Raw genomic sequence first — 22,496 nt, forward strand, 5'->3', positions numbered from 1 at the left:
TCATCTCCCTTAATAAAACAAGCCCTTCCATGATTCAATTTAGACTGGTTCAGTTAAAAGTCAATAGTATTAAAATATTTAAGGCAATGATAAAGTCCCCTATAAAAGGTTGTTAAACAAAGGCCATGTCATCATTGACTATTGCCGAATATATTACATTGGGAAAAGACTTTCAAATGCATAAATAGCAGTTTAATGCCTAACTCCCACTTATTTCTACTAGGAGTTGAGTGTCCAATTGTTATTTGTATTTTTAATAATCTTCAAGGCTCTCACATGGCACAAAGTCTGACCCACAGTGCACAAGCTATTTCCTTCTCCACTGCCCAACGTGTGCAAGCCTGAACAACTGGTGCCTCCCAAGACTGGGGGCACACCATAGCAACAAGCGGGGACCGCCCACAGATGCCACCAGCTGCGTCGGCAGTGGGGGGGGTGGGGGGGTGTTGAGTGGTGACACCCCGCAGAAGCTGCCACTGGCTTTGGCAGGGGCCCATCTCAGGGGGAGCATGTGCCCCCTGTGCCCCTCTTTGTGTTGTCTATGTGTGCAAGTTCTCTTGTGACCTAAGGGTCAGCTTATCAAAGCACCAAGGCAAGTTGTAGCCCACCATGTTATTAGTGTAAATGCAAGTTGTTATCAGGAAAAGTAGGGTTGAAAGGGACATTTGGAGGCCACCTAATCTACCCCCCACCCCTCCCCATCTCTTCCCGAGGCAGACTCATTCCTATCCAAACCATCCCATACAAATCCTTGTCTAATCTATTCCTAATACTATACAATCAACCTTGTCACACAACTACAAGATATAGCATCCCCAACCTGCCACAGGTAAAGCAAAGGGATAACTGCAGTCAAGTGTTCTGCTGCTGCAAGGATTGTTAAAAAACATTTTAGAGATTCAAAGAAGAGGGTCATTACCCTCTGCTACACAGGAAAGCAAAGCCCCCAGTAGTCTGTACCAATATGACCATGGGGTAAAATGCCTTCCTGAGCCCATGTAGGGATAAATCTGACCATGAGCAGAGGGGCAAGACCCTCCCTAAGATGCTTTTGAAAATCCCACCTTAAATTTCTCCTTACTTCTAGAGAACATGGCATGCCCTTTCTGATTCAAGATCACAAGTGATCCATTGCATTTGCCTGCTAACTGGTTCACACAAAAAGACTGCGCTCTCCTGAAATCTTACCTGACATCAACATGCAACTTGCAGTCCTTTTTCTCAAAGGTGGGGTTCAAAATATCAACACCTCCCTTTGTGTTTGGAATGCATTCATAATTGCATTCAGAAGTCCGTATGGCACCCCTCCTCCTCCCAATCACTTGTATCAATCCTATGTCAGCACCGTTGGGAAGTATGAAGTTGAGTCATTTCCAGATCTACTTATCAAACTGGTAGGCTGGTGCTGACATTGTGTTTTCATTTCCGAGTCACGACTGCACTGCTTCTCTCCATCCTTCACACTCTCTCCCTGGAGCCTGTACCCTTTCCCCTTCCAACCAGGGCCACTAAACACGGCAGGGTTCCAATACCTGTATCTGTTCTGGCTGAAGAATCCATATTTGGGTGATGTGTATGTGTGTGTGTGTGCACATGCGTGCATGAACAATCTTCCCCCTCACTTGGAGTTTTCTGATTGCCATATGCTTTCCAGATTTCTGTGCCTTTGTATGGTTCATCCTCTTAGCTGATGGGCTTGTATATTTTTCCAGCCAATCCTAATGCTCTGCTCTTTGGCATTACTTTGTGCCCACATTCACCACTGCTAGTTTTGCCTAGTAATGTCTATTAATTACTTTGTTCCTGGTTATTCACGTTCTCTTACATGTCCTGCCCAAATGCTCTTTGGATTACTTTTTCTTTAATATACATTGCAATACAAATTGTTTCAGGTGTGTGCACTTACCTAGCAAAATAGAATTTTATCTGCAGTAAAGTCCAAAAGAGAACCATCGAACTAAATCTGCAAGGCAGGGCTTCTCTCTGAGTCTTTTAGCTGTTTCTTGTTGCAGCAGTGACAAGAGAGTGGGAAAGGGGCATTGCAGCAAATCCCATCTGTCCCATTTGTAGCAAATCGCTACCTGCATTTCTTGATACAGGTTTCTTTCATGGCTTCTCAGTGGAAGGGATTACAATGCCTCCAGGGTCAATGTCAGGAGGTGAAATAAAAATCCAACCAAATCAAAACACTACACTTATATACAATTTTCTGCTTCAAGGAAAGGATAAAAGAAGAAATGAATCAAATGTGGCAAGTGATATTCACATTGCTTAATGCATTATGGGTGCTACACTTCAAGAAGGATGTGGAGAAGCTTGAGAGTCCAGAGAAGAGCAGCTGGTATGATTAGAGGCCTGAAGAGCAAGCTATACAAAGAAAGATTGACAGATATGGGACTGTTCAGTCTAGACAAGAGAAGACTTCAGGGGGAATTGGTGGCAGCTTACAAATATATCAGGGGTCAGCACTGGGCTAAGCGAACAACTATTCACCAAAGTGTCCCAGGGGAAAACCAGGAAGAACAGTCATAAACTCCTAGAAGGAGGTTTCAGACTGGATACAAGGAAAAACTTCTTCACAGTTCATGACCAGACTCTGGAATAGACTCCCAGCAGGGGTGGTGCAGGCCCCTACCCTGGAGATCTTCAAAAGGAGACTGAACGCACACCTGGCTGGGGTTATTTGACCCCAGCAGTCTTTCCTGTCCAGAGCAGGCAGGCTGGACCCAATGATCTCACAAGGTCCCTTCCAGCCCTAAACTTCTGTAAATCTGTGAAGTCACTCAGCTACTACTATGGGCCACACAAGCATCAACAGAATAGAATAGAAAGTGTAAGACTGTAAATTCCATGTCAGTGGGTGTATCTCTATGTACAATTAATGTGAAGCAATAAACTCTGCAGCTTATTGCTCCAAGGTGTGCCATTTCAGCATGTGCCTGGGACCGCAGCATGTTCAGCGGTGTTGGAGCAGCCCCAGCTGGCAGAGGGCCTGGGGGATCAGCCTGCTAGCCTGGGCTGCTCCCCTTGGCTCAATGTGCTGCAGAGGGGCTGGCCGAGGCACAGGGGTGCTCCAGTCTGGGTCTAGCCAGCAGGCAGCCCCCACACTGAAGCACCGTCATGCCCCAGCCAGCCAGGCCAGCATCTACACCTGCGCTGCTGTAGAGTAAAACAACTCCACAGCAAGGTAGTACTTGTATTTGCAAGTACTACCCTGCTGTGAAGTTAATTAGTTTATTCCAGCCTAATAGGGCCATATATGTAGACGTGCTATGTTTACTACAGAGCTAATTAGTCTACTCTGCAGCAAATGTCTTGTGTAGACATGCCCAGTAAGTGTGGCCAAGTTTAAGTGAGCCTATGGAAGGTAACTGATTCCTTTACAGATGGCAGGTACTGGAAGGAGGAAGTAATGAATCAGAAATTCCCTTAGATTCACCAGTACAATTGCCCCTAAATATGTCATATGCACAGTTTGGATGGAGGACTAGAATGAACTGACATAGGAAGAAAAACATGGCAGCAGTCTGGAATTTGGGGGCCAGAATCTCAGCATGTGTCAATTAATGTCATATAATGGCTACAGGGGGTGTGCGTGTGTGCGTGCGTGCGCACATGATTTTTGCTTGTTTTGGTTTGGTTGGGTTTTTGCCTTTGTTCCTGATTTTGGTGCTTTGTGTTTCTGACCAACAAAAATACTTTTTCTTTGTTTATGGTATATCTACAAAGCACAATTGAGTGCTGTGCAGAGATACCTGAGCTAGCTTGTGTGCCAGAAACAAAGGTTTGGGTACCCAAAGCATGGTTCTCAGCCCAAGCTCATTAGCTCTGAGAAGACTGACTGGTTTGGTGACGTACTGCGCTAACACAGCTCTACTGCTGCCAGTACCTGAGCTATCACAGCTACAGTTAATCCAGATACAGTTCACAGAGCTGCCTTGTGCCATGTAGACATAGCCTTAGTTTTATAATGCTTCTCCTCTTGTCCCCAGCTCTACCAGTTTTGTTTTTACATATCTCACCTTTGAATCCACTACACCAGAATGCTAATTTTGTCACCTATTTATTGATCTCCTTAAATGTACGAGTCCTCTGCTCACCTCTCATACCTAAATAGTTGTCAATCTCTGGGATTCTTCAGACAACATCTTTCCAACAGTTCTCTTTGAATCGGCCTGCTTGTTCAAGCCCCCAAGGTTTGGAACAGACTGCCGACGGAGGTGGTTCAAGCACCTACTCTGAACGCCTTCAAAAGACATCTGGATCTTTATCTTGCTGGGATCCTATGATCCCTGCTGACTCCCTGCCCCTGGGGCAGGGGGCTGGACTCGATGATCTTCCGAGATCCCTTCCAGCCCTACTGTCTATGAAATCTATGAAAGAGGTGTCAGCGCAAAGGGTAAGGATTAGAAATAATTTGCCTCAAAGGTAGTGCACACATTTTTCGTCAGATTAGCTCACAGACTTAATACAACAACAGAGTCCTGGTGTCATTAGTGGTCAAAGGAAAACGTTCTAAAGGGAGAAACAAAACCAGACTCTAAGAACAAAAAAGTCAAGGACTGGAAAATTGATGGTGGCAAGTTAGTGTACGTATTTGATCATTCTCTCTTCGGATTTAGGTCTCTGAATAGTGCCAAACACAATGAAGCCTTATCAATGACTAGCATTTCGGGGTTAATAGAAATACCAGTTAGTAAAATGCCAGATAACAGGGCTTTTACTGTACATGTATTTTAGTATCCTAAAAGCCTCCTATTCAAGGCAACTTGTATAGTGTCATGATAGCTAGCACCAAACAAGTAACAACAATTTGAATACCAAAACCAATATTATTTACAGAAACATTTGAATAGTTTACGCACACATGCACAAAGGGAGATAAAAGGTGTTTCTAAACTATGGTATTTACTGACTCAGCTGCACTTCATACTACATTTGGGATCCATTCCTTTTAAAAGGAACTATCAACCTTGATTAGACCGCTATCATGTTATCATGAGTATCCAAGAATGATGAGTTAATGAAGGGTATGGAAAGAAAAGAGAAGTAGAAAAGTTAAGGCACAGGACTGCAAGTTAGAAAATCCAAATCCCTTCTTGGCTGTCCTTGCCTCATTGTGACACGTAGGGTTATTATAGAATATTTCTCAACAATTTCCAGGCCAATTTGTCATGGCCTGTCTCTGCAATGTTCTTAACTTCAACAAACAAAACTTAGGCAAATAGCTGCAGCCTTCATAAAATTCAAATGCTTCATTTTTATCTCCTGCTGGAATTTTTTCAATTAACAATGTGATTAAAATGGCATAAAGAAAGCTTTCGAAGATCCACATTAATCCTGACATTTAACCTTTCTTTGGCCCAAATGCCTAACTGCAGTACAGCTAATGTCTCCTGCCCTACCTCCAAAGCAAATGGTGAGGTTTAATTCATTAATATTTCTGAAGCACTTAGAAGCTTTGGCAAAAAGTATTCTTTTAGTGGATCTTGATTTCTAATTGTAGAGGAAAACTGAACTTGAGCATGAATATGATGCATGCCAGTGGATATTCTGATGAATCTGAGGAGTGCAGAAACAATTCCACATTATCTGAGATATCTAAAGAAAAGCCCTCATCTCAGTACTTAAAAACATATGTAGAACAGTAGAAAGCACACAGAAGCAGAAGTTAAAATAGTGCTGCATGAGACAGTTTACTAAACTAAGTCCCAGGCTTTCAAAACTTCTAATGTGGGGAGCATATGTTGCAAGACAGGCAAGACTGGCTTAGTACTGCATCTTTCTGAGCTAAAAATCTGGTGCCATGAAATTTACTGGGTGTGGATCTTTTGGGTGAAGAATTAAAAATTGAAGTCCTGTTCCACACATTTTAAAGATTCCCTCACACCCTTAGGAGTAAGGGATTGTTACAGTGCCTTCACCAAGATGTCCTCTTTTCCAGCACTAACTGCTGACTCCTGCCCAGAGGCAGCTCCCCTTCAGTGATACTTGTATGAATACAATGAAATAGTGACAACTTCAGACCCATAGCCTATGTAGACTGTAACAGCTTTGATACCGTCAACTGACAGTCTGTCCCTAGGAGTTTATACCATAGGCATCACTGTATTCTGGGCCTGCATCTGACATCAGGGATTGGGAGGCATTTGGAGATAAAGGCTGTTTCATAGCGGGCATAACTGTTATGCAATTATCTTCAGCAGTACTAATTTTAGTCAGGGAAAGCTAGGAAGAAGGTGCACAGATTTAGAAATGGAAATCCTTTTACTAAGACTTCCTCTCTATCAGCAAGTTAGATCTACTTAAGGTAATATCCATTTCCTTCTGTATACTCCCTGAAGCTATATTTGCAGACAATGGCTGCCAAAATAAAACTTTATTTTGCTAGTAACCCACTGCTACCCTAACACTTCTCAAATACAAAGCCTTATCTAAAGCTACATCATGTTCTTAATTGGAACATTTTAACCTCAGGATTATAACATGAGATCTTTTATCAAAAGATCAATTATCTTTTGTCAATTCCCAGGCCAATTTGTCAAGACCTGCCTCTGTAATTTTTTACAGCCCCATTGAACAAAGTTCTAAGGAAACATTTTCAGATGCCAAAAAATTCTAATGTTTCATTTTTAACTTTTGTTGATGTTTCCTAAAACAAAACTGTGATTAAATCATTCTCTCTGAATAGAGCGTAGGAGGATTCACTTTGATCCTGGGCAACAATATGCATTGTCTAGCTCTAGAAAGCAGCTACGCTAAACAGTCTGAATAAGAGATTGCAGAGTAGATATCTGACCCAGCAAACCCATATTTGAACTAACTAGTGCACCCCACAATTCTTGTTGAAAGCTTACTATTTTGTAATTCAAACATGCTGGTATAAAGTTGTGCAGTAAGTACATTAATAATAATTAAAATACTCTAAGTTGGTAAACTACATGTTGACATTGGTAAAATCCTGGCTCCACTCAGTGGTAAGATTCCAAATCTTAATCACCTTGATATTTTCGCTTTCCAATAAATAAAGGAAATATTTAAATCTCCAGTTTTTCAGACCCGTTTTGGAAGAGTGGGAGAAACATCTGCAAATAGATGCAGGCAACAACTGATAAAACTAAGTAACCAACCAGACTTTGGAGCCAAACAGACTAAAGCCAAGTAATCCAGACTTTGGAGAGGGAAGGTGACCCAGCTTTCAGCCATGGTGCTGTACAGGTGGAGGGTATACTGTACTAATGGGCATAACACAAACAAGACAGGATTACAATTTCTCCTTTTAAGTTGATTAACCCCAAAATAACCCCAAATCCAACAATAATCATTTAGGATGTTCAAAAACATTACACTTAGTTAAAGGTCATCTAAATGCTCCTGTGTGCAAGCATTCACAGGACTTGCCATATTTATTCAAATATAAGAAGATAAGAATATAAGATGAAGATACACCCAGACCAGGGATGACAGCCTTTTTTAGTAAAATTGACACTTATATTTGCATATCAGCAGTCTCCTGCCCAGCCTCTGCTTGCCATATCTGAAAATTACTATGGATATGTTTGTTTGAAAGTCAGGTTTTTTGGTCCTTTGCATTTCAAGTTAACAGCGGGGGAAGAAGGGGCAGGTAACTGCTGTGGTTTGGGGTCAGTCAGACACATAGCAGCCTCCTGCCCCCCTCTGCTTGCCCTCTGTACCTTCTACCCTCCCTCCCATCTCTTCCCCACCGTAACTGTCACGTGCAGCTCACTTCCACGCTGTGCTTGGAGAGGGAACAGACCCGGACCACTAGGGCTGTGCAAAATTTCACCGGCAGTTTCATTTCGACGCTGTTTTGAGCTCGTTTCAAGCTCGAAACAGTGAAATCAAAATGAAGCAGAGAGCTTTGAAACAGCCTCGAAACAAAATGAGACAAATTGAAACGTTTCAAAATTTTCAAAACATTTTGAATTTCAAAGCTCAAGCTGGGCTTTCCTGCAGGGAAACAGAAATTAAAGTAAGGAGAGGGAGGAGGAAAAGGGAGGAAGGGGGGGAAGGGGTGCTCTCATTATTGACTGTGTAGCTGGCCAGTGACTGTCATCCTTCCCTGAGGTCCCTTCCAACCCTAGTGCTCTGGGGGAGGGATGGAAAAACGGCATAAAAGGCAGCATTGTTTGAACTGCCCTGCTTTCTGCCTTGGTGTCAGTTACTGAGCTGTGTGTTCCAGTTTTGCCTGTCAGCAGCCAGAGGTGCAGGGCCCCAGAACCCAGACTCCCCCTGCACCTATCTCCTTGACACCTGGCAGGCTTTGTGGCCTCAGCAGGGACTAGCAGGCCTGCAGCTTTCACCCTGCTGTGCCTTAGCGCACACCGTGTCACTCATGCCATGAGTTTTGCTTGTCCACAGCTTGAGGTACAGTTTCCCCAAAACCCCTGCAATTATCTCCTTGAAACTTGGCAGGCTTGTGGCCTCAGCAGGGGCCACCACCCCTACAGTTTTGACCCCACTGTGGCTTAACACATATACATAACATGAGTTTTGCTTTCAAGACTTTGAGGTGCAGTTTCCCTGAAACCCCTGCACCTAGTTCCTTGAAACTGGGTAGGCTTTATGCCCTCAGAAGTGGCTACTATTCCTGTAAGTTTCATCCAAATCAGGCCCGAAATGACAAAGTTATAGGCTTTTTGAGCTTTCCCATTATAGCCTATGGGCAAAACATTGAAACAGTGTTGAAACAGCCATAACAAAACAGTAGTTTTGAATCAAAATGAAATTCGAAAATAAAACACTGTTCTGTCGAAATGCAAATCAAAATGGAACGGTACCGTTTCGCACAGCCCTACTGAGCAGGGTCTGACAGTAAGGGGGCGGCAGGAAGGCTGCAGGGAAAGAAGTGGGGAGGGGGAGACAGAGGGCAAGAGGGCCATCTGATTCCCCACTCCACTTGCCAATATTTTCCCTGGTGTAGTAGTGGGAGGGGGACGAATTCAAGGCAGCCCTCTGCTAATTAGATTCAATACCTGGAAAATTATAACAAATTTATACATTTTTCATATATACAATCTAATTATTGGGGAGTTGTCTTATGACAAGAGTCATCTTACATTCAAGTAAATGGTATGTTGCCCTAAAAATGGTGCACCTGATCTAAAGTTAGTCCTTGTCTAAAGTGAGCTAACTTTAGATTGGCAAAAGGTTAGCCTGACCTAGCAAGAGTTAACCCGGCCTAGTGAACACCTGCATGCATTCATAGGATAGCTCCAGGGCTGGGAAAGCTCAGCCACTCTCCACAGACCTGGGGCTGTGCTGTTTTTACCCCTCCCCCTCAGCCCTGCCTGGGCTAATTTTAAACCCCTGACCAGCACGCCCTGGACCAGGCAGCCCCTTTCTGGTTAGGCAGCTTAAACTTAGCTGCCTAAATCTGAGCCAGGTTCCACAAATGCTTGTTCAGAGCCATAGGCATTTATAAACTGCCTGTATGAAGTGGAATCATCACAGCCTCTGGTTTGTTAAAAAATAAAGTCAACTCAAATTTAGAATCTATATAAACAAGCTTTTACTAAAACTAAGGCTAGAAAAAATACTTCCCTGACATTTTACTAAAGAAAAAAATATATAAATAATTATCTTTAAACAAATAAATATGCCTAAACATGCCTACTTGCCTACACAGTATTTGCAACTCAAACACTCAGTAGTGAGATCTGCATGTGAAAGTCTCTATAAGCAAAAATTAAACTGGTTTAATTTATTTGTGAGAAATAAAGTAAGGTTAAAAAGTGCATAAACAACTAAAAGTAAATTTTATTGCTTGATTGTCTCAGTTTTAATCATTTTAAGTGTTGTTAGTGACACTGATAAGGAAATGTGCATGTTTAAAACATGATATCTAAGCCAACAATAGCATTACCAATTCTTTTTAACTCTTTTGACACATCCTGGAGGGAGGTGAGGTTTCTAGAATCATATGATTATGTGCGAATTTCAGTTTGAATTTGAAAAGCAAACAATCAAGTTATCTCTGAAGGCTGCAGTGAAAAGGTTGAAACAAACTTCAAGGATGTAAAAACCAGAAAGCATGCAAGAATTAAAATGCAGTAATTATTAAATACGTTCTACTGCTAGTATTGTACATGCTCTGAGTCCCCCCTGAATGAGGATGCAAGTGTCAGTTTGAATAAAAAAGGCTATCATCCCCAGTCTGGGTGCATCTTTCCAGCATTAACAGGTCAGAACTGTGTCTATGCCCTAAAAGTTCTTGCTATTCAATTTTATTCTGTTAAATTTTTTTATTGATAAGGTAAGTGAATAATTGTTCAAAGAATTCCTAGGTAACAACTGGATTACCTTGTGAGGCTGAGGAAGGGGAAGATGCCTTTGGATAGCCTACAAAGCAAAAGAAAAACATGTTAACAGCATATGATGTCGTCTAAATATTACCACTGTCTCCTAATGTTTTCCCTTGCTCATCAAACAGTAGCAATGTCAATAACAACAGCAGTAACTGTATGTAATAACAAACAAGCAATATTTAACATATACCACTGACTTAAATAGCAAAGGGAAAGGGGACTAAATTTTTCATCAAAATGTACTGTGAAAAAATAGTAATTTTAAGCTACTTCAATGGTAGATAGTTGTGCATCTCTGAATCATGCATGAGTTCTACTGAAATCATACTTGGTGGCACTTTGGGAAAGGAGGCAACGCTAACTCTAAACCCTATTTTAGGTCTTTCCTGTTTTTATGGCAGGAAATGGACATCTTGCAAATCAGATCAGCCATACGTTTCCCCAAAGAATATGTGGAACTGATGCCAGCTAAGAATCATTCCACGCCCTCCGAAGACTGCAGAGGGCATCCAACTCTATTTTCAGCATTTTATATGCTTAATGAACCCTGACATACCTCCTACACCTATGCCAGAGTAGTAGCACTTTAGCTCCCACTGACTCCAATGGAAGCTCAGGCTTCTAAATACCATTTCAGATCTGGGCTTGTGTGTGGACTTTCACACCAGCCTCTTGATTCTGACAGTAAAGCATGTGCTTGTTTTTGAGGAAGAACCTACATATTACACAGCAAGATGAATTGTGTTTCAGGGCAAATGGCTCAGACAAAACTTTAGCTTTCTCACCTGGGGCTCCAGCATATCCTTCCGCAACGGGCATGATATTCTGACCAACCTGGCCATCTACACTTTTAGACCATCCCCTTCCTGACATTAAAACTGTGCCAGGAGGACCAGCCTCTCCAGTCTCCATTATGATTCCTGTTGATCCAGGCAAAAGTGGTAAAATGCCTGAGCCTGGTAATGATGGCTGCAGAGGAATTCTTGGCTGGGATGGCTGAAGAGGTGTTCTTTGTCGTGGTGGTTGTATTACTATTCTTGGCTGTGAGGGCTGTAGGGGTATTCCTGGCTGTGGTGGTATTCCTGGCTGTGGCTGCAGAGGTATTCCAGGTTGTGGCTGTAGTGGTGTCCTTGGTTGTGGGGGATATGGTGGCACCTCTGGATATAGCTGCAGGGGGGTCCTTTCTCGTGGTGGATGAAGTGGTATTCCTGATTCCCTTTCCACTAAGTATTTGTAAGAAGAGAAAGGAATTGAGAAATTCATTAACATTTATATTTATGAAAAACAAGTATTTTTAAGTTAAGTGGGGTTCAGCTGTGGACACCTTCCCTCTCAGACCCACAATTGTCCTGGGGAGATCTCCCGCAACATTCTGATCCAATGCTTCACAAGCTCTTTTACATAGAAGTAAAAACAAAAAGTGCTATCTGCCATTGATTCTGGTGAGCATAGCACAGAAATAAAAGGTACTTTTTGTTTGCTAATGTTGGCTGTACTGATTTAGCATTGGTTATTTTTATTCCATTAGTAGGATTTTGTATGTGAATGGTGTGCAGAATGAAGACAGTTTCTGGGGCATAAGGCATGATGAAGTCACATAGTTACTGGCTGTCATACACTGCTAGGTAGCCCATCTGAGAAAAATACAATAGCATTCACAAGTGTTCCTGGTTCTTTGGTAATACATCTGTGCTTCATATGCCACATTTAACTGAAGAGGACAGTAAGGAGAGATCCTACATCTTCATTTTTATCATGTTTCTCATTCACATGTCATGTTTCTCATTTACCATCTCAAAAAGGAAAGATAGGCCCCTAGCAGATGTAAATATACTGGTGTGATTTGCATCTGAGGAATTTTATGCCCCATCCCCAAAACTGCATATCCTCTGGCATTGCAGGATGCATGATTTTTGGGATGGGGCATAAACTTCCTCAGATACCAAGTGTGCAACTGCTGGGCTATTCACTGGGGATGAGGGAGCTGGGGTCCCCAGACCCCAGCTATGTGCACCATTTAAAGTCCATGGTACCCTTTTAAGTCTTCAGTACACCAGTGCAACCCAGCCATGTGGCTGTCTCAGACCTCAGGGCTGTCCTCTGCCTGATCCCAACAAAGAATAGGATTTTGTCGGGATTAGGCAGAAAGCAGCCTTGGGGCCGGGACACATGCTACATTTTACGTGGAACATCTTTGCAGCTGGCTTGCCATTTTGTTGCACCATAACTTGGTTGAACTCCATGCTACAATTTATTACGCATTACAATTTATTGCACAATTAATATATTAATCACGTGATAAATGTAACATCTGGAGGGGCCCATATTCTATGCTCTCATAGTACCTACATTCATTTGATAGCTCCCCGACAAAAACATTCTTGGTTTCCCTGCCTGTCTGATTTTTAAGGGAATTAGTATAAATGCTAAAACTGGTATAAAAAGAGAAAGCTAAAAGCAAGCACAACAAAATTGTGTTGAAAGTTACCCAGATGGTACTATTCAGAGGATATATGATTAGAAAATTAAATAATGCATCTTCTAGCAAAAAATAATACTTTTTTGCTTTAGCTTTGAAATTAAAATGATATAAATATAAAGTCCCTGGTAAGGACAAAAGCAAACTAAGTCCCTCATTTATACTTAGCTCAATCAAGCAGACCTGTCATTTTGAACTGCATGAAATAACGTGAGTTTAAATCACGATTAATTCCAGTAAAATCAATCAAGTTACTTCAGATTTACACTGATATCACTGAAAACAGAACCTGGTGCAGTACTCTAATTCTTGCCTGCATATATTTTTTACTTCTTTACTTTTTCTAATCAGGTCAGTTAAGCTCCTTCTGGGCTTCCAGTCTTGGCAAAGACAAGGAAAATGAATCAATACGTCTGATGGTGTCTTTTGCAAAATCTTACAACTCAACAAACCACCAGTGGCTTTGCTATCCTGTATTACTGGGTCCTTGCTTTTAGCGTGGCTATCCAAATACTAGAAAAAACCCAGATTTGCTGACTCCTTCTGAATAGGAGCAGAAATGTGGGTCTCAGCTGAGAAGCAGCACTTTGCAGTTATAGCAATTTTTGTCTGCCTTTTAGCCTCCCATGTTGGGTTGCATCATATCATGACATCATGCTTTAAATAATACATTACTAGACAAGGATGATAAAGGAGCCAACATATTTTTGGACCCAACACATTACCAATCCAAAAAACAAGGGGAAAATTCATCCGTGGTTTAACTCTATTGAAGCTGTAGTGTGTCAGCAGAGAGGAATTTGATCTTACTTTTGCTTAATATCTCATAAAAGGGAAATGTTCCCAACTGTCTACAAAGTAGCGAGGAGGGCAAGCAGTAGCATTTAGATCACTGTTATGCTCAAAATCAGTGTGTCCAGAGGGACACCGCTCTATTTACTATTTATTGCCAGCCATGCAGGAAATTGGCAGGCACCATCATTCCCAATTTGCTTACCTCACGTGCCACTCCATGACTTAAGCTGAAAAAAAAATCAACCCATGTTTAAAAATACAAATCTATTATTTCCTTGGCACCTAAATGTCACCATTATTTCACCCTAAAAAAAGAGATAATTTGGGTGTGGAATTCAGGTTTGATTTTATCATGGTTCTGATATTTCTAAAAGTGTTTTGTTCATGACATGAAGATAAGATTCATGTTCTTGATGATACACTAGGCCAGGGCTGTCCAAAATCAGCAGCCTGTGGGTCACATGCAGCCTACAAGGGGTAAATCGCAGCCCCCTGGCTCCTACTCTCCCATTGCTCCCCCTTCCTCCTCCAGTTTCTGTTTCCTGCCCTCACCCCAGGGGGCAGGGCAGCATGATGAGGCACAACCCATGGTGTTGGAAGAACCTGTGACCATCGAGCTGAGGATGGGAGCCAAGGTGCCAGTGTGGCATGGTGCACCAGAGGAGAGACATATGGCTCATGCTGGTAGAGCCCTCAGACACTGAGAAATTGGACATCCCTGCACTAAGCAAACAAGAAGCGTGGTATAACCTAGATAACAAAGTAGTCAATGGCTCCACTGAGAAAGCAGAAAGGTCATGACTCCTGGATTTCTGTAGCTGATAATGAATTTAACAGCAGGCACATTACACATTCTCCTTTTGTAACCAACGGAGGATATACTGAGATATGCCACAAAATTCTCTTTCCACTGCATTAGAAGATTGGGCCTCCCTCCCCTAGGTGTTGCAATTTAGGTATACACAAGTTTTCTTGGAGAATAACTGCAGCAGACACTTCTAAGTGTTTACTTATATTTCAAACCCCACTTCATAGATAATTACAAAAGGAAAAGCAGCTTGACTAAAATACAGTACAGTCTCATTATAATAAATGTTTATTATCCCCCCCCTTTAGCAATCACAACAGCAGGAACTAATTTTTCCATTATTACAGTACAGAAAAGTGACTAACCCTACTATAGAAAACACATAATTTTCATAATTTTTTCTCCCAGTCTCAGTAGTTATAATTGGGTTATACTGTAGCTGTTATCAAAGCAAACCATTTGTGGCACCATTTGTGGCTGCCAACCATACTACCTCTGGCTGCAGGAACAAACAGTAAATATATATGAATAGGCTGCCTCTAAAGAAGAGGTGATTTTAGTCCATTTTACTGCAAGGTCATTTAAATCTTAAACAACAGATCCTCCTATTATGATGTGGACAACAATCCATTTAAACTCCATGTTAACAGGAGGTCAGGACTTAACATGGACCAGACAAAGCGCGCTAAATGTTTATGTGCCCATGATTACCACTCCACAAGTGAAAGCTAAACCAGAACAGCTTGCCTTTCAATAAAACAAGGTTAAGTTGCCCTGCTTTAACTTTCATTTACCATAAAGCAATTGTGGACATATGCATACATACACACACACACACACACACACACACACACATCAACTGTTCCACAGCATGTTCCTGCCTCCTGTTAACTTCCTTAATTTGATCATTTGCTTATACTTCAAGTGCTGGAGAGCACCTGTTAACATGTTTCATGTTTCATGTAGTTGGTCTACATCTTCATAGCAGGATAAAATTGAACTTGTTTAGACCTGAGGGGCAAAAATCACATCACCTTCAATGGAAGCTCTAATAATAGACGGAATAAGGATTTGGCGTGTTGTTTATGTACACTACATGCAATTATTCACTAACCTGTTAACATTACTTTGGACTAAATAATTGAAAATATTCTTGGCTCCAAAATGTCTTAATGTCTTTGAAGACAAAGCTGCCATATTTCTGCCTTCAGACTAAGTTGTCTACGCTCAGTTTAGTTGTAGAATTGGCGCGTGTTATTTGACAAGGTTTTATTTTATAATTCTTAACAAGTATCCTTGTGTTACCACATTCAGATAACTGTATAAATAGCAGCTTGTTACTATTGTAGGCTCCCTAACTACAGTGACATCATTTAAGTGATACAATATGTTGGCAAACAGAGCCTAACCTTATGCATTAATTTAATTTGGATCCACAAACCAGAATTGAAAATCACCAGTTCATAGCAGTAAAGGCACACGGGGTAAATGGCAGCACAGCTCCAACCCAGCCCCGTAGGGGAAAGGGGGCTTGAAGTAGGTCCACAAGGGACAGGAATGGGGCCTGACCCAGGCCTGGCAGGGGGGAGATGGGACTTGGCTTAGCCCCACCCCAGCCCTGGAGGGGGAAGGGTTGTGGCTCAGCCCTGATCCAGGTGTGGGGAGGAAAGTGGGTGTAGCCTGGCTCCAATCTGGCCCTGCAGGGGGGTGGAGGGGAACAGCCATGGCCCATTTCTGATCCAGTTGTGGAGAGCAGAAGGGGTTGCCAGCCCCATGGGAGTAAAGAGGCATGGCTACCATGCAGGACTTGGGGTTTGGGAATTTGGCAGGGAGGAGGGTGGCCATTCCTCCTCCTCTGCCAAATTTTCTGACCTGTGGAGAGCCCCACAGGCCAAATACAATGGCTCTCTGGGCTGCATTTAGCCCACAGGCTGGAGGTTGAGCACTGCTTGCTTGGAGTGCCAGTATGTTTAAAATTTGACAGGTGGGTCTTCCTTCCTGGGTCTCTACATAGGATATGTAGACCCCATAAAGTACTTTGAAACTGAATTATACCCAAGACATACAGATGTTTTAGCTTCCTTCATGCTTTAAAATACTCTATTAGCTTTAAACAAACACACACTGTGATGTTGTTGAGAGGTCTCTCTCAAACCATATAGAGAAGGGCTGTGTATATTCTGGGGAAGATGCAAATCTTGGGCACCCTGCCTACTGCTTTACAGGAATCACTGAATTCCCTTCTTAGCTGTAAGGTGCAAAGTGCATATCTACCTTTCCATCTACTTCCCTTCCTAGCTGTCAAAACATGACTGGCTGGTCCTATGGTCCTGGGTCTTAATGGGTCAAACACAGGTCCTATAACACAAGTCTCTCTCCACAGGAGTGTTCCTTATCAACATTCACTGTTCTCTCTTCTTTGACTCAATGGGCTTTTATATACGTGCTCAGAGAGGCAGAGGGTGGGGGGGCTGCTTTAATTAGTACAGTTCCAAGAGTTGCTCTAATTAAAGCTTTTGAAGCATCATGTGTATCAGCATCCCCATGCTAAAAAATGGCAGTGGGGATGTTTTAACTAAACCTTGTTGAACATCACTATTTTGAAGCACAAGGATGTAGATGCACAAGATGCTGGAATCTGCTAGAGCACAGTAATTACCACACTCTAGCAAACTTGATCAATCGAGTCTGCTCCCTCGAGTCTGCTCCCTCGAGTCTGCAGCCTTGCCGCTTGTGTATAGGCGCCCAATGATCCTACAGTTAACGGAATATAACACCAAAGTAAAAAAAAAAAAAAGAAATATAACACCAGAATAAAAACAATGAAACTAAGGCACAGAACTCTAGTTTAAACAGAGTAGAAAATCCTAATGAGTGTTTCTTTGACAAAGTTTGTTTTCCTTGGTTTAAATCTATAGCATAGTCTAAGTTTTTAATGTCATATTTCTCTCTCATATGCATAAAAATAAGATATGTTCTTTGTTGTGTAACAAGTGGAAAAGTACAGATTTCATAATCTCTTCAACTTCCTTTGTTTTTAGTCATAGTCACAAAAAGCTGGAACTTGGTATCCCTAAGCAAATCTGGCTATTTTTAAAACTACACATTCTTCAGATCTTGGGCCAGACTCTCAGTTGGTGTAAAACAATACAGCTTCATGTAAGTCAAAGGATGAGTGTTATATTACAGCAGTGGCCCTCAATCTTCTGGCCCCATCAGCTAGATGAATGGTGCAGGGTCAGTGTGTGGGCCAGATCAGGCTCGTACACCATATTGCCTCCACCCAGCCCTGTGTGTCCCGATCAGGCCTCTGTGCCACCCTTACCCCGGCCAGCCCTGTGTGTCTCAGTTAGTTCCACAGTGCCTCAGCCCAGCCTCATATGCTAGCATTGGGCCCTGTGCTACCCTGCACACCCAATCTAGTGTGCAGGGCCATGGTATCTGGGACATGGGGCTCCTCACATGCCCAGGAATTTGGCAGCAGGGGATCAGCAATTAAACAGCCATCACCTCCCCACCAGCTGTTTCAGTGAGAATGTCAGTAGAGAAAAACAGTAAACTCACATGTGGCAGATTGAGTTTCCATCAAATCCTGAAGGTCAGTGGTAATTTTGGAGATCTCAGTATGATATTGTTGGAAAGAGTTTTTGAGACCTGAAATATCTTTGGAATTAGATGCTATAGTTCCATTCATCTGATTAATGCAGTTCCATAACCTGGTGACATGCTTATTCAGAGCTTCTTTTATCCTCTGTAGATTACCAGAGATAAGCTCCAATTTGCTGCAAACTTTTTCAACATGGGACACTCTGCTATCAACATCTGAGACTCCTTGCTGGATACCAGAGGTCCTTTCTTTACATTTATTGAGGTCATTAAAAACTTGTTCATTTAGCTTTTCTATCCTTTCTCTTATTTCATTACAACAATTATCATTTGGATGAGAGGTGTGGTTGGCAACCGTCCTCTGTATTTCATCTATTTTTCTGAATGCACCACGCTGTGCTTTTTTACATGTAGAATTGACACCCAGAAGTTGCTCCTTACAGCTGCTCAAGCCATCTTGAAGATTTTTCACATCTTTATCCATCATACTTAAACCAAAACGAAGTACACGTAAATCTTTCTGCAATTTTTGGACGTCACGTTGGTTGCCCTTAATGAAGTTAAACTTTTCATTAAGAGAGCCATTTAAAGACTTCAGAAAAGCAGAATTACCTTCTGTTTTCAAAAGCAAGACTTCATATTTCTTGTTACAACTTTCTATGTCTTTCTGAAGATCTTCTATACTTCGGGGTGCGGAGTTACATTTCTGCCAGCAAAGATTTTCAACAGCTTGTAGTTTGTTCCTAAGAAGATTAATCTCAGCTGTAAATAGTTCATTTCCAAGTCCTGAATCATTGTGCAAGACTAATTTAGGACTACTATCTATTCCCTCAGAGTCTGTGGCATTGGCAATCTCCAAAATAGTTCCACCCAGTCTCTCTTCTAGTGCCTGTAGCTTTTGGTCAAGTAAGTCTCTCACTTCATCTACTTCAGAAGCTATAATACCTCGAAGAGTTTCCTCGATGTAAAAACAATGCTCTTCGGCATTCTTCTCAGTAACATTGATCCTAGCATCTAGCTCTTCCCACCTTGCACCAAAGATGTCTTCTAGATGTGGAGTAGAAATTTGGCTGATTTCATTATCTATTCTGGCATTTAAGACATTGTATGCTTCCATGATTCTATCCACTTTCTCATCCAAATTTTTTATCTGTTGACTGAAGTCACCACTTTTGCCATCCTTGCAACAGTTTGCCTGGTTTGACGGAGTTTGGATCTGAATTCGGAGATCATTCACTTCTCTCTTCAGATCATTTTCCTTTTCTTCTATAAGTTCAATCATTCCTGCATAACTGGCTTCATGGTCATCACATTGTTGTTGGATACCCGATAGTTTGTATTCACAGGAGCTCTTCAGATCTGCCATTTTTGTCTCTAATCCTTCCAACATTTCCTGTCTCAAGGCCTCAAATTTTGAGTCAATATATTCCTGATATAAATCACCACTAGGCATCATTATTGTTGGTCCTTGTGCTGCCTCCTGCAGTTGTTTTAGTTGTCCTTCATAGCCCTTCACTTTTCCATTCAGCTCCTCCAACTGACGGTTTTTGACCTTCAAGGCTTCTTTGACCTCATCTAGCTCAAACTTTATATCTTCCATTCTCAGCACAGTAAAATGTTCTTTCTGGTCTTTATTGCTCATAATTCCAGGTAGATGAATAGTGTCTGTTTCACCACCAATGGCACTATCGGGCCCTGGGTGGTCATAAAGGTTGTTCAGCCAGGAAACCAACATTTTACTGGCATCTTCTTGGACAGTAAGTTTTAAGTTTTCATTCACACCTGCTACAGAGGACTGAAGATCAAGCACTGTCTGTGTAAGTCGAAACAATTCATCCTCAAAGAACTGAATTTTCTTCTGATATAATTCTTGTGGCACTTCTGTTGGTTCAGAATCTGTTTTAAAGAAATAATGGGAGATAACATTTAGATGTATGTAACAACAGTTTAGATCAGCTAGAGGTTAGTTTTAGTTTCTTTTGGTTAAGTTAGATGCACTAAGTAATGCTTTAAAATACTCGATAGCTTAGTGTCACCCCTTCAGGGGCAGATTTGGTGGGGTGGGGGGGTGCACTGGTGCAGTTGCACCCCCTGCCCCGCCTTTGATTTTGTGTCCACTCAATGTCTAAAACCAACTACCTGGCAGTTGCCGCTGCATCTCTATGCAGGCAGCAGTGAGGGGGTTAATTGACTCCATGGCTCACTAAAATCTACCTGACTCCTCCTAAACTCTTCATTCCACATGTGTTAGTGATCCTCTCTCTTTTTTAACAGTTTTGATGTTCCACTAATCAACCTGGACTTGCTTCTGAAATTCTGCAATCTGTTAATTGCTCCTGGTAATGCTGTTCTTATTTCTTAGCCTTGCAGACTGTTTTTAACTCATTCCAATAAAGTTATATTTGTTTTTGCATCAGTTAATACAGCCCTAGGCCCCTAGCATATTAGTAAAGCTTCTAGTTTCTTTTTACCTGCCTGGAACATGTGTTGTGTTATATGTAATTATGTACCTCACCAGGTGCACTCCCCGCTTTTCAAAATCTAAATCCACCTATGCACCCCTTCCATTATTTTCTTCGGTGGTTAATTATTTTGTCATACTAGAGTCTCTCCAAACAAAGCTTTAACATGTCGACTTTGGTTGTTCCCTACAAAGGTACATTAAAAATTAAAAGGACTATTGTGCCTGCCCACATGTTTGCATAGGCATGAAATCTAGGCTTTATTATATATGTTAAATGTTTCTATTATATACAGTTTATGTGACTAATTATTCTAAAGCCATTTCACCTCTCATAACAAAAACTAAGACTGGATACAGTATTAACAGAAAATGACTTGGCCCTTTTCTGCTTTTTCAGGGTTGTCTTTGAGAAGACATTGACTTTGAGGGGACATTTCTTCTGTTTGAAGCTGGGTTTCTTCCTAAGTTGATCCGGAATCTAAACACATGTATAAGATGGAGGCATGAAGAACATTTAAGATTATAAATCTTGTGTTAAAAATCTCAAGTTATTTAATACACATTTAATTAGTCCAATAGAAATTAATTTTTTTATAATAAGAAAAACATATTCTTTTATAGTAAAAACAAACAAAATATTAGAGTAAAATAAATTATTTTATTTTCATTTTTAGTTCTATAAATCAGGTCCTTCAATTCATTTTTGTTTGGATCAATATATTTGTGTGCGCGCCCATCTGGCTTCAAATGCCTGTTTGTGTGCCGCCTTGGTCCGGGCAGTAGAGGGTGTATGCTCTCTAACGTTGTGGGATTCCCGAGGTGGGGTTCCTCTGACCTTCCCCGAACTTGCCTGCCACGTCTTTGAATATTATATCAGTGCGGGGTTCAGCCTCGAAGTTCTCCTCAGGGATGACCACGACACTTGCGAGATGTTTGTGGGACTCCACCTCCCCTACACCCCAGCCTTACGCCAAGCTCTGGTGGGGTGCCAGATCTTGACATGGCAGCCTCTCCAGTCCAGATATTCCTCGTGCCCGATCGTATCCTCCTCTATCCTTGGGGAAGGATAATTAGCTGGCCCGGACTCTAGGCCTGCGATCCCCTTGAGCCAGTCAGCTCTCCTCCTGGGGTCCGAGGGCGCCCCTGTCGAGCAGGGGTAAAGGAATAAAATGAAAAAAAAAACCAAAAGAAGGGACCGGAAGGTCTTCCTAACTGGTGTCCTACCGGTTGGCCTTCTCAGCCTTCCTGCCTGAACTTGGCAGTGCTCCCCTGACGCTGGTCCCACAGGGATCCCCTCTCTTCTCCACCCCTAGCCCAGCTCCCCAACCTAGTACTTGGGAGCGGTAACGCGGAGACACCCTTGCTTCTCCAAGGTTGGCTTCAGCCTCTCCCTTGGGTTCGTCATCCTGGTTGCGCCGCTGCTCCTCGCTTCCCTCAGTGCACCTCCTTGGCAGCACAAGAGGGAAGTCCCTCCCCACATTCCACCCCTCCTGGGGCTCGATCTTAGTGCCCCCAGTGTGAGGAGCTCTCGGTGCTCCTCTCGCTGCCCGTTGCTCGGGCATTTCCAATTTGCGCTGGTCCCAGCTACTACCGGCACAGAGAGCCTCCGCCTCCTCACTGGCTCTCCCCTCCCTACTGCCAGCAGCCATTTTTATTCCTGCCAGCCAGTGCGTCCTTGTGACGTCACCCACTGGCCTTAATTGAATAAACGCACGGCTTGTAAACCGCGGGGGCTTCTCTTTTGGATCTGCTAGCGCCGCTTCTCCTGCAGGTAAGTAACTGTTTTGTATTTCTTTCTTTATTTCACTATTTTTCCCCACGTCAGGTCCCACAAGTGGGGCTTCCTGGCCCCTCCTCTCGCTATCCCCGAGACAATGTGCTATTGTGACAGCCAGAACCAGAGGGATTAATAAGCAATAATGTGTGCTTCTTGGAGGCATTTGGTGTTTTGCCTAAATAGGTAATATTAGTTAATATAAGCTTGTAAGTTTGCAAATGTAACTTGTCTGTCATAAG

The 22,496-nt window shown here is 42.3% G+C and overlaps 1 protein-coding gene across 1 annotated transcript in view; it reads right to left on the minus strand.

Annotated features, from left to right (window-relative positions):
• The window catches only part of EMILIN2 (elastin microfibril interfacer 2), a 59,508-nt gene that overhangs the window by 4,702 nt on the left and 32,310 nt on the right, over nt 1-22,496 (minus strand). Inside the window, exons 3-5 of the mRNA XM_025211685.1 lie at nt 17,975-19,912; nt 11,114-11,551; nt 10,324-10,362 (exon numbers count right to left, since the gene is read on the minus strand). Of these exons, the coding sequence (XP_025067470.1) occupies nt 10,324-10,362; nt 11,114-11,551; nt 17,975-19,912 (2,415 nt within the window). The remainder of the gene's footprint in view (nt 1-10,323; nt 10,363-11,113; nt 11,552-17,974; nt 19,913-22,496) is intronic.

This window comes from Alligator sinensis, unplaced genomic scaffold, assembly GCF_000455745.1.
Source record: "Alligator sinensis unplaced genomic scaffold, ASM45574v1 scaffold318_1, whole genome shotgun sequence".
Taxonomy (NCBI): Eukaryota; Metazoa; Chordata; order Crocodylia; family Alligatoridae; genus Alligator; species Alligator sinensis.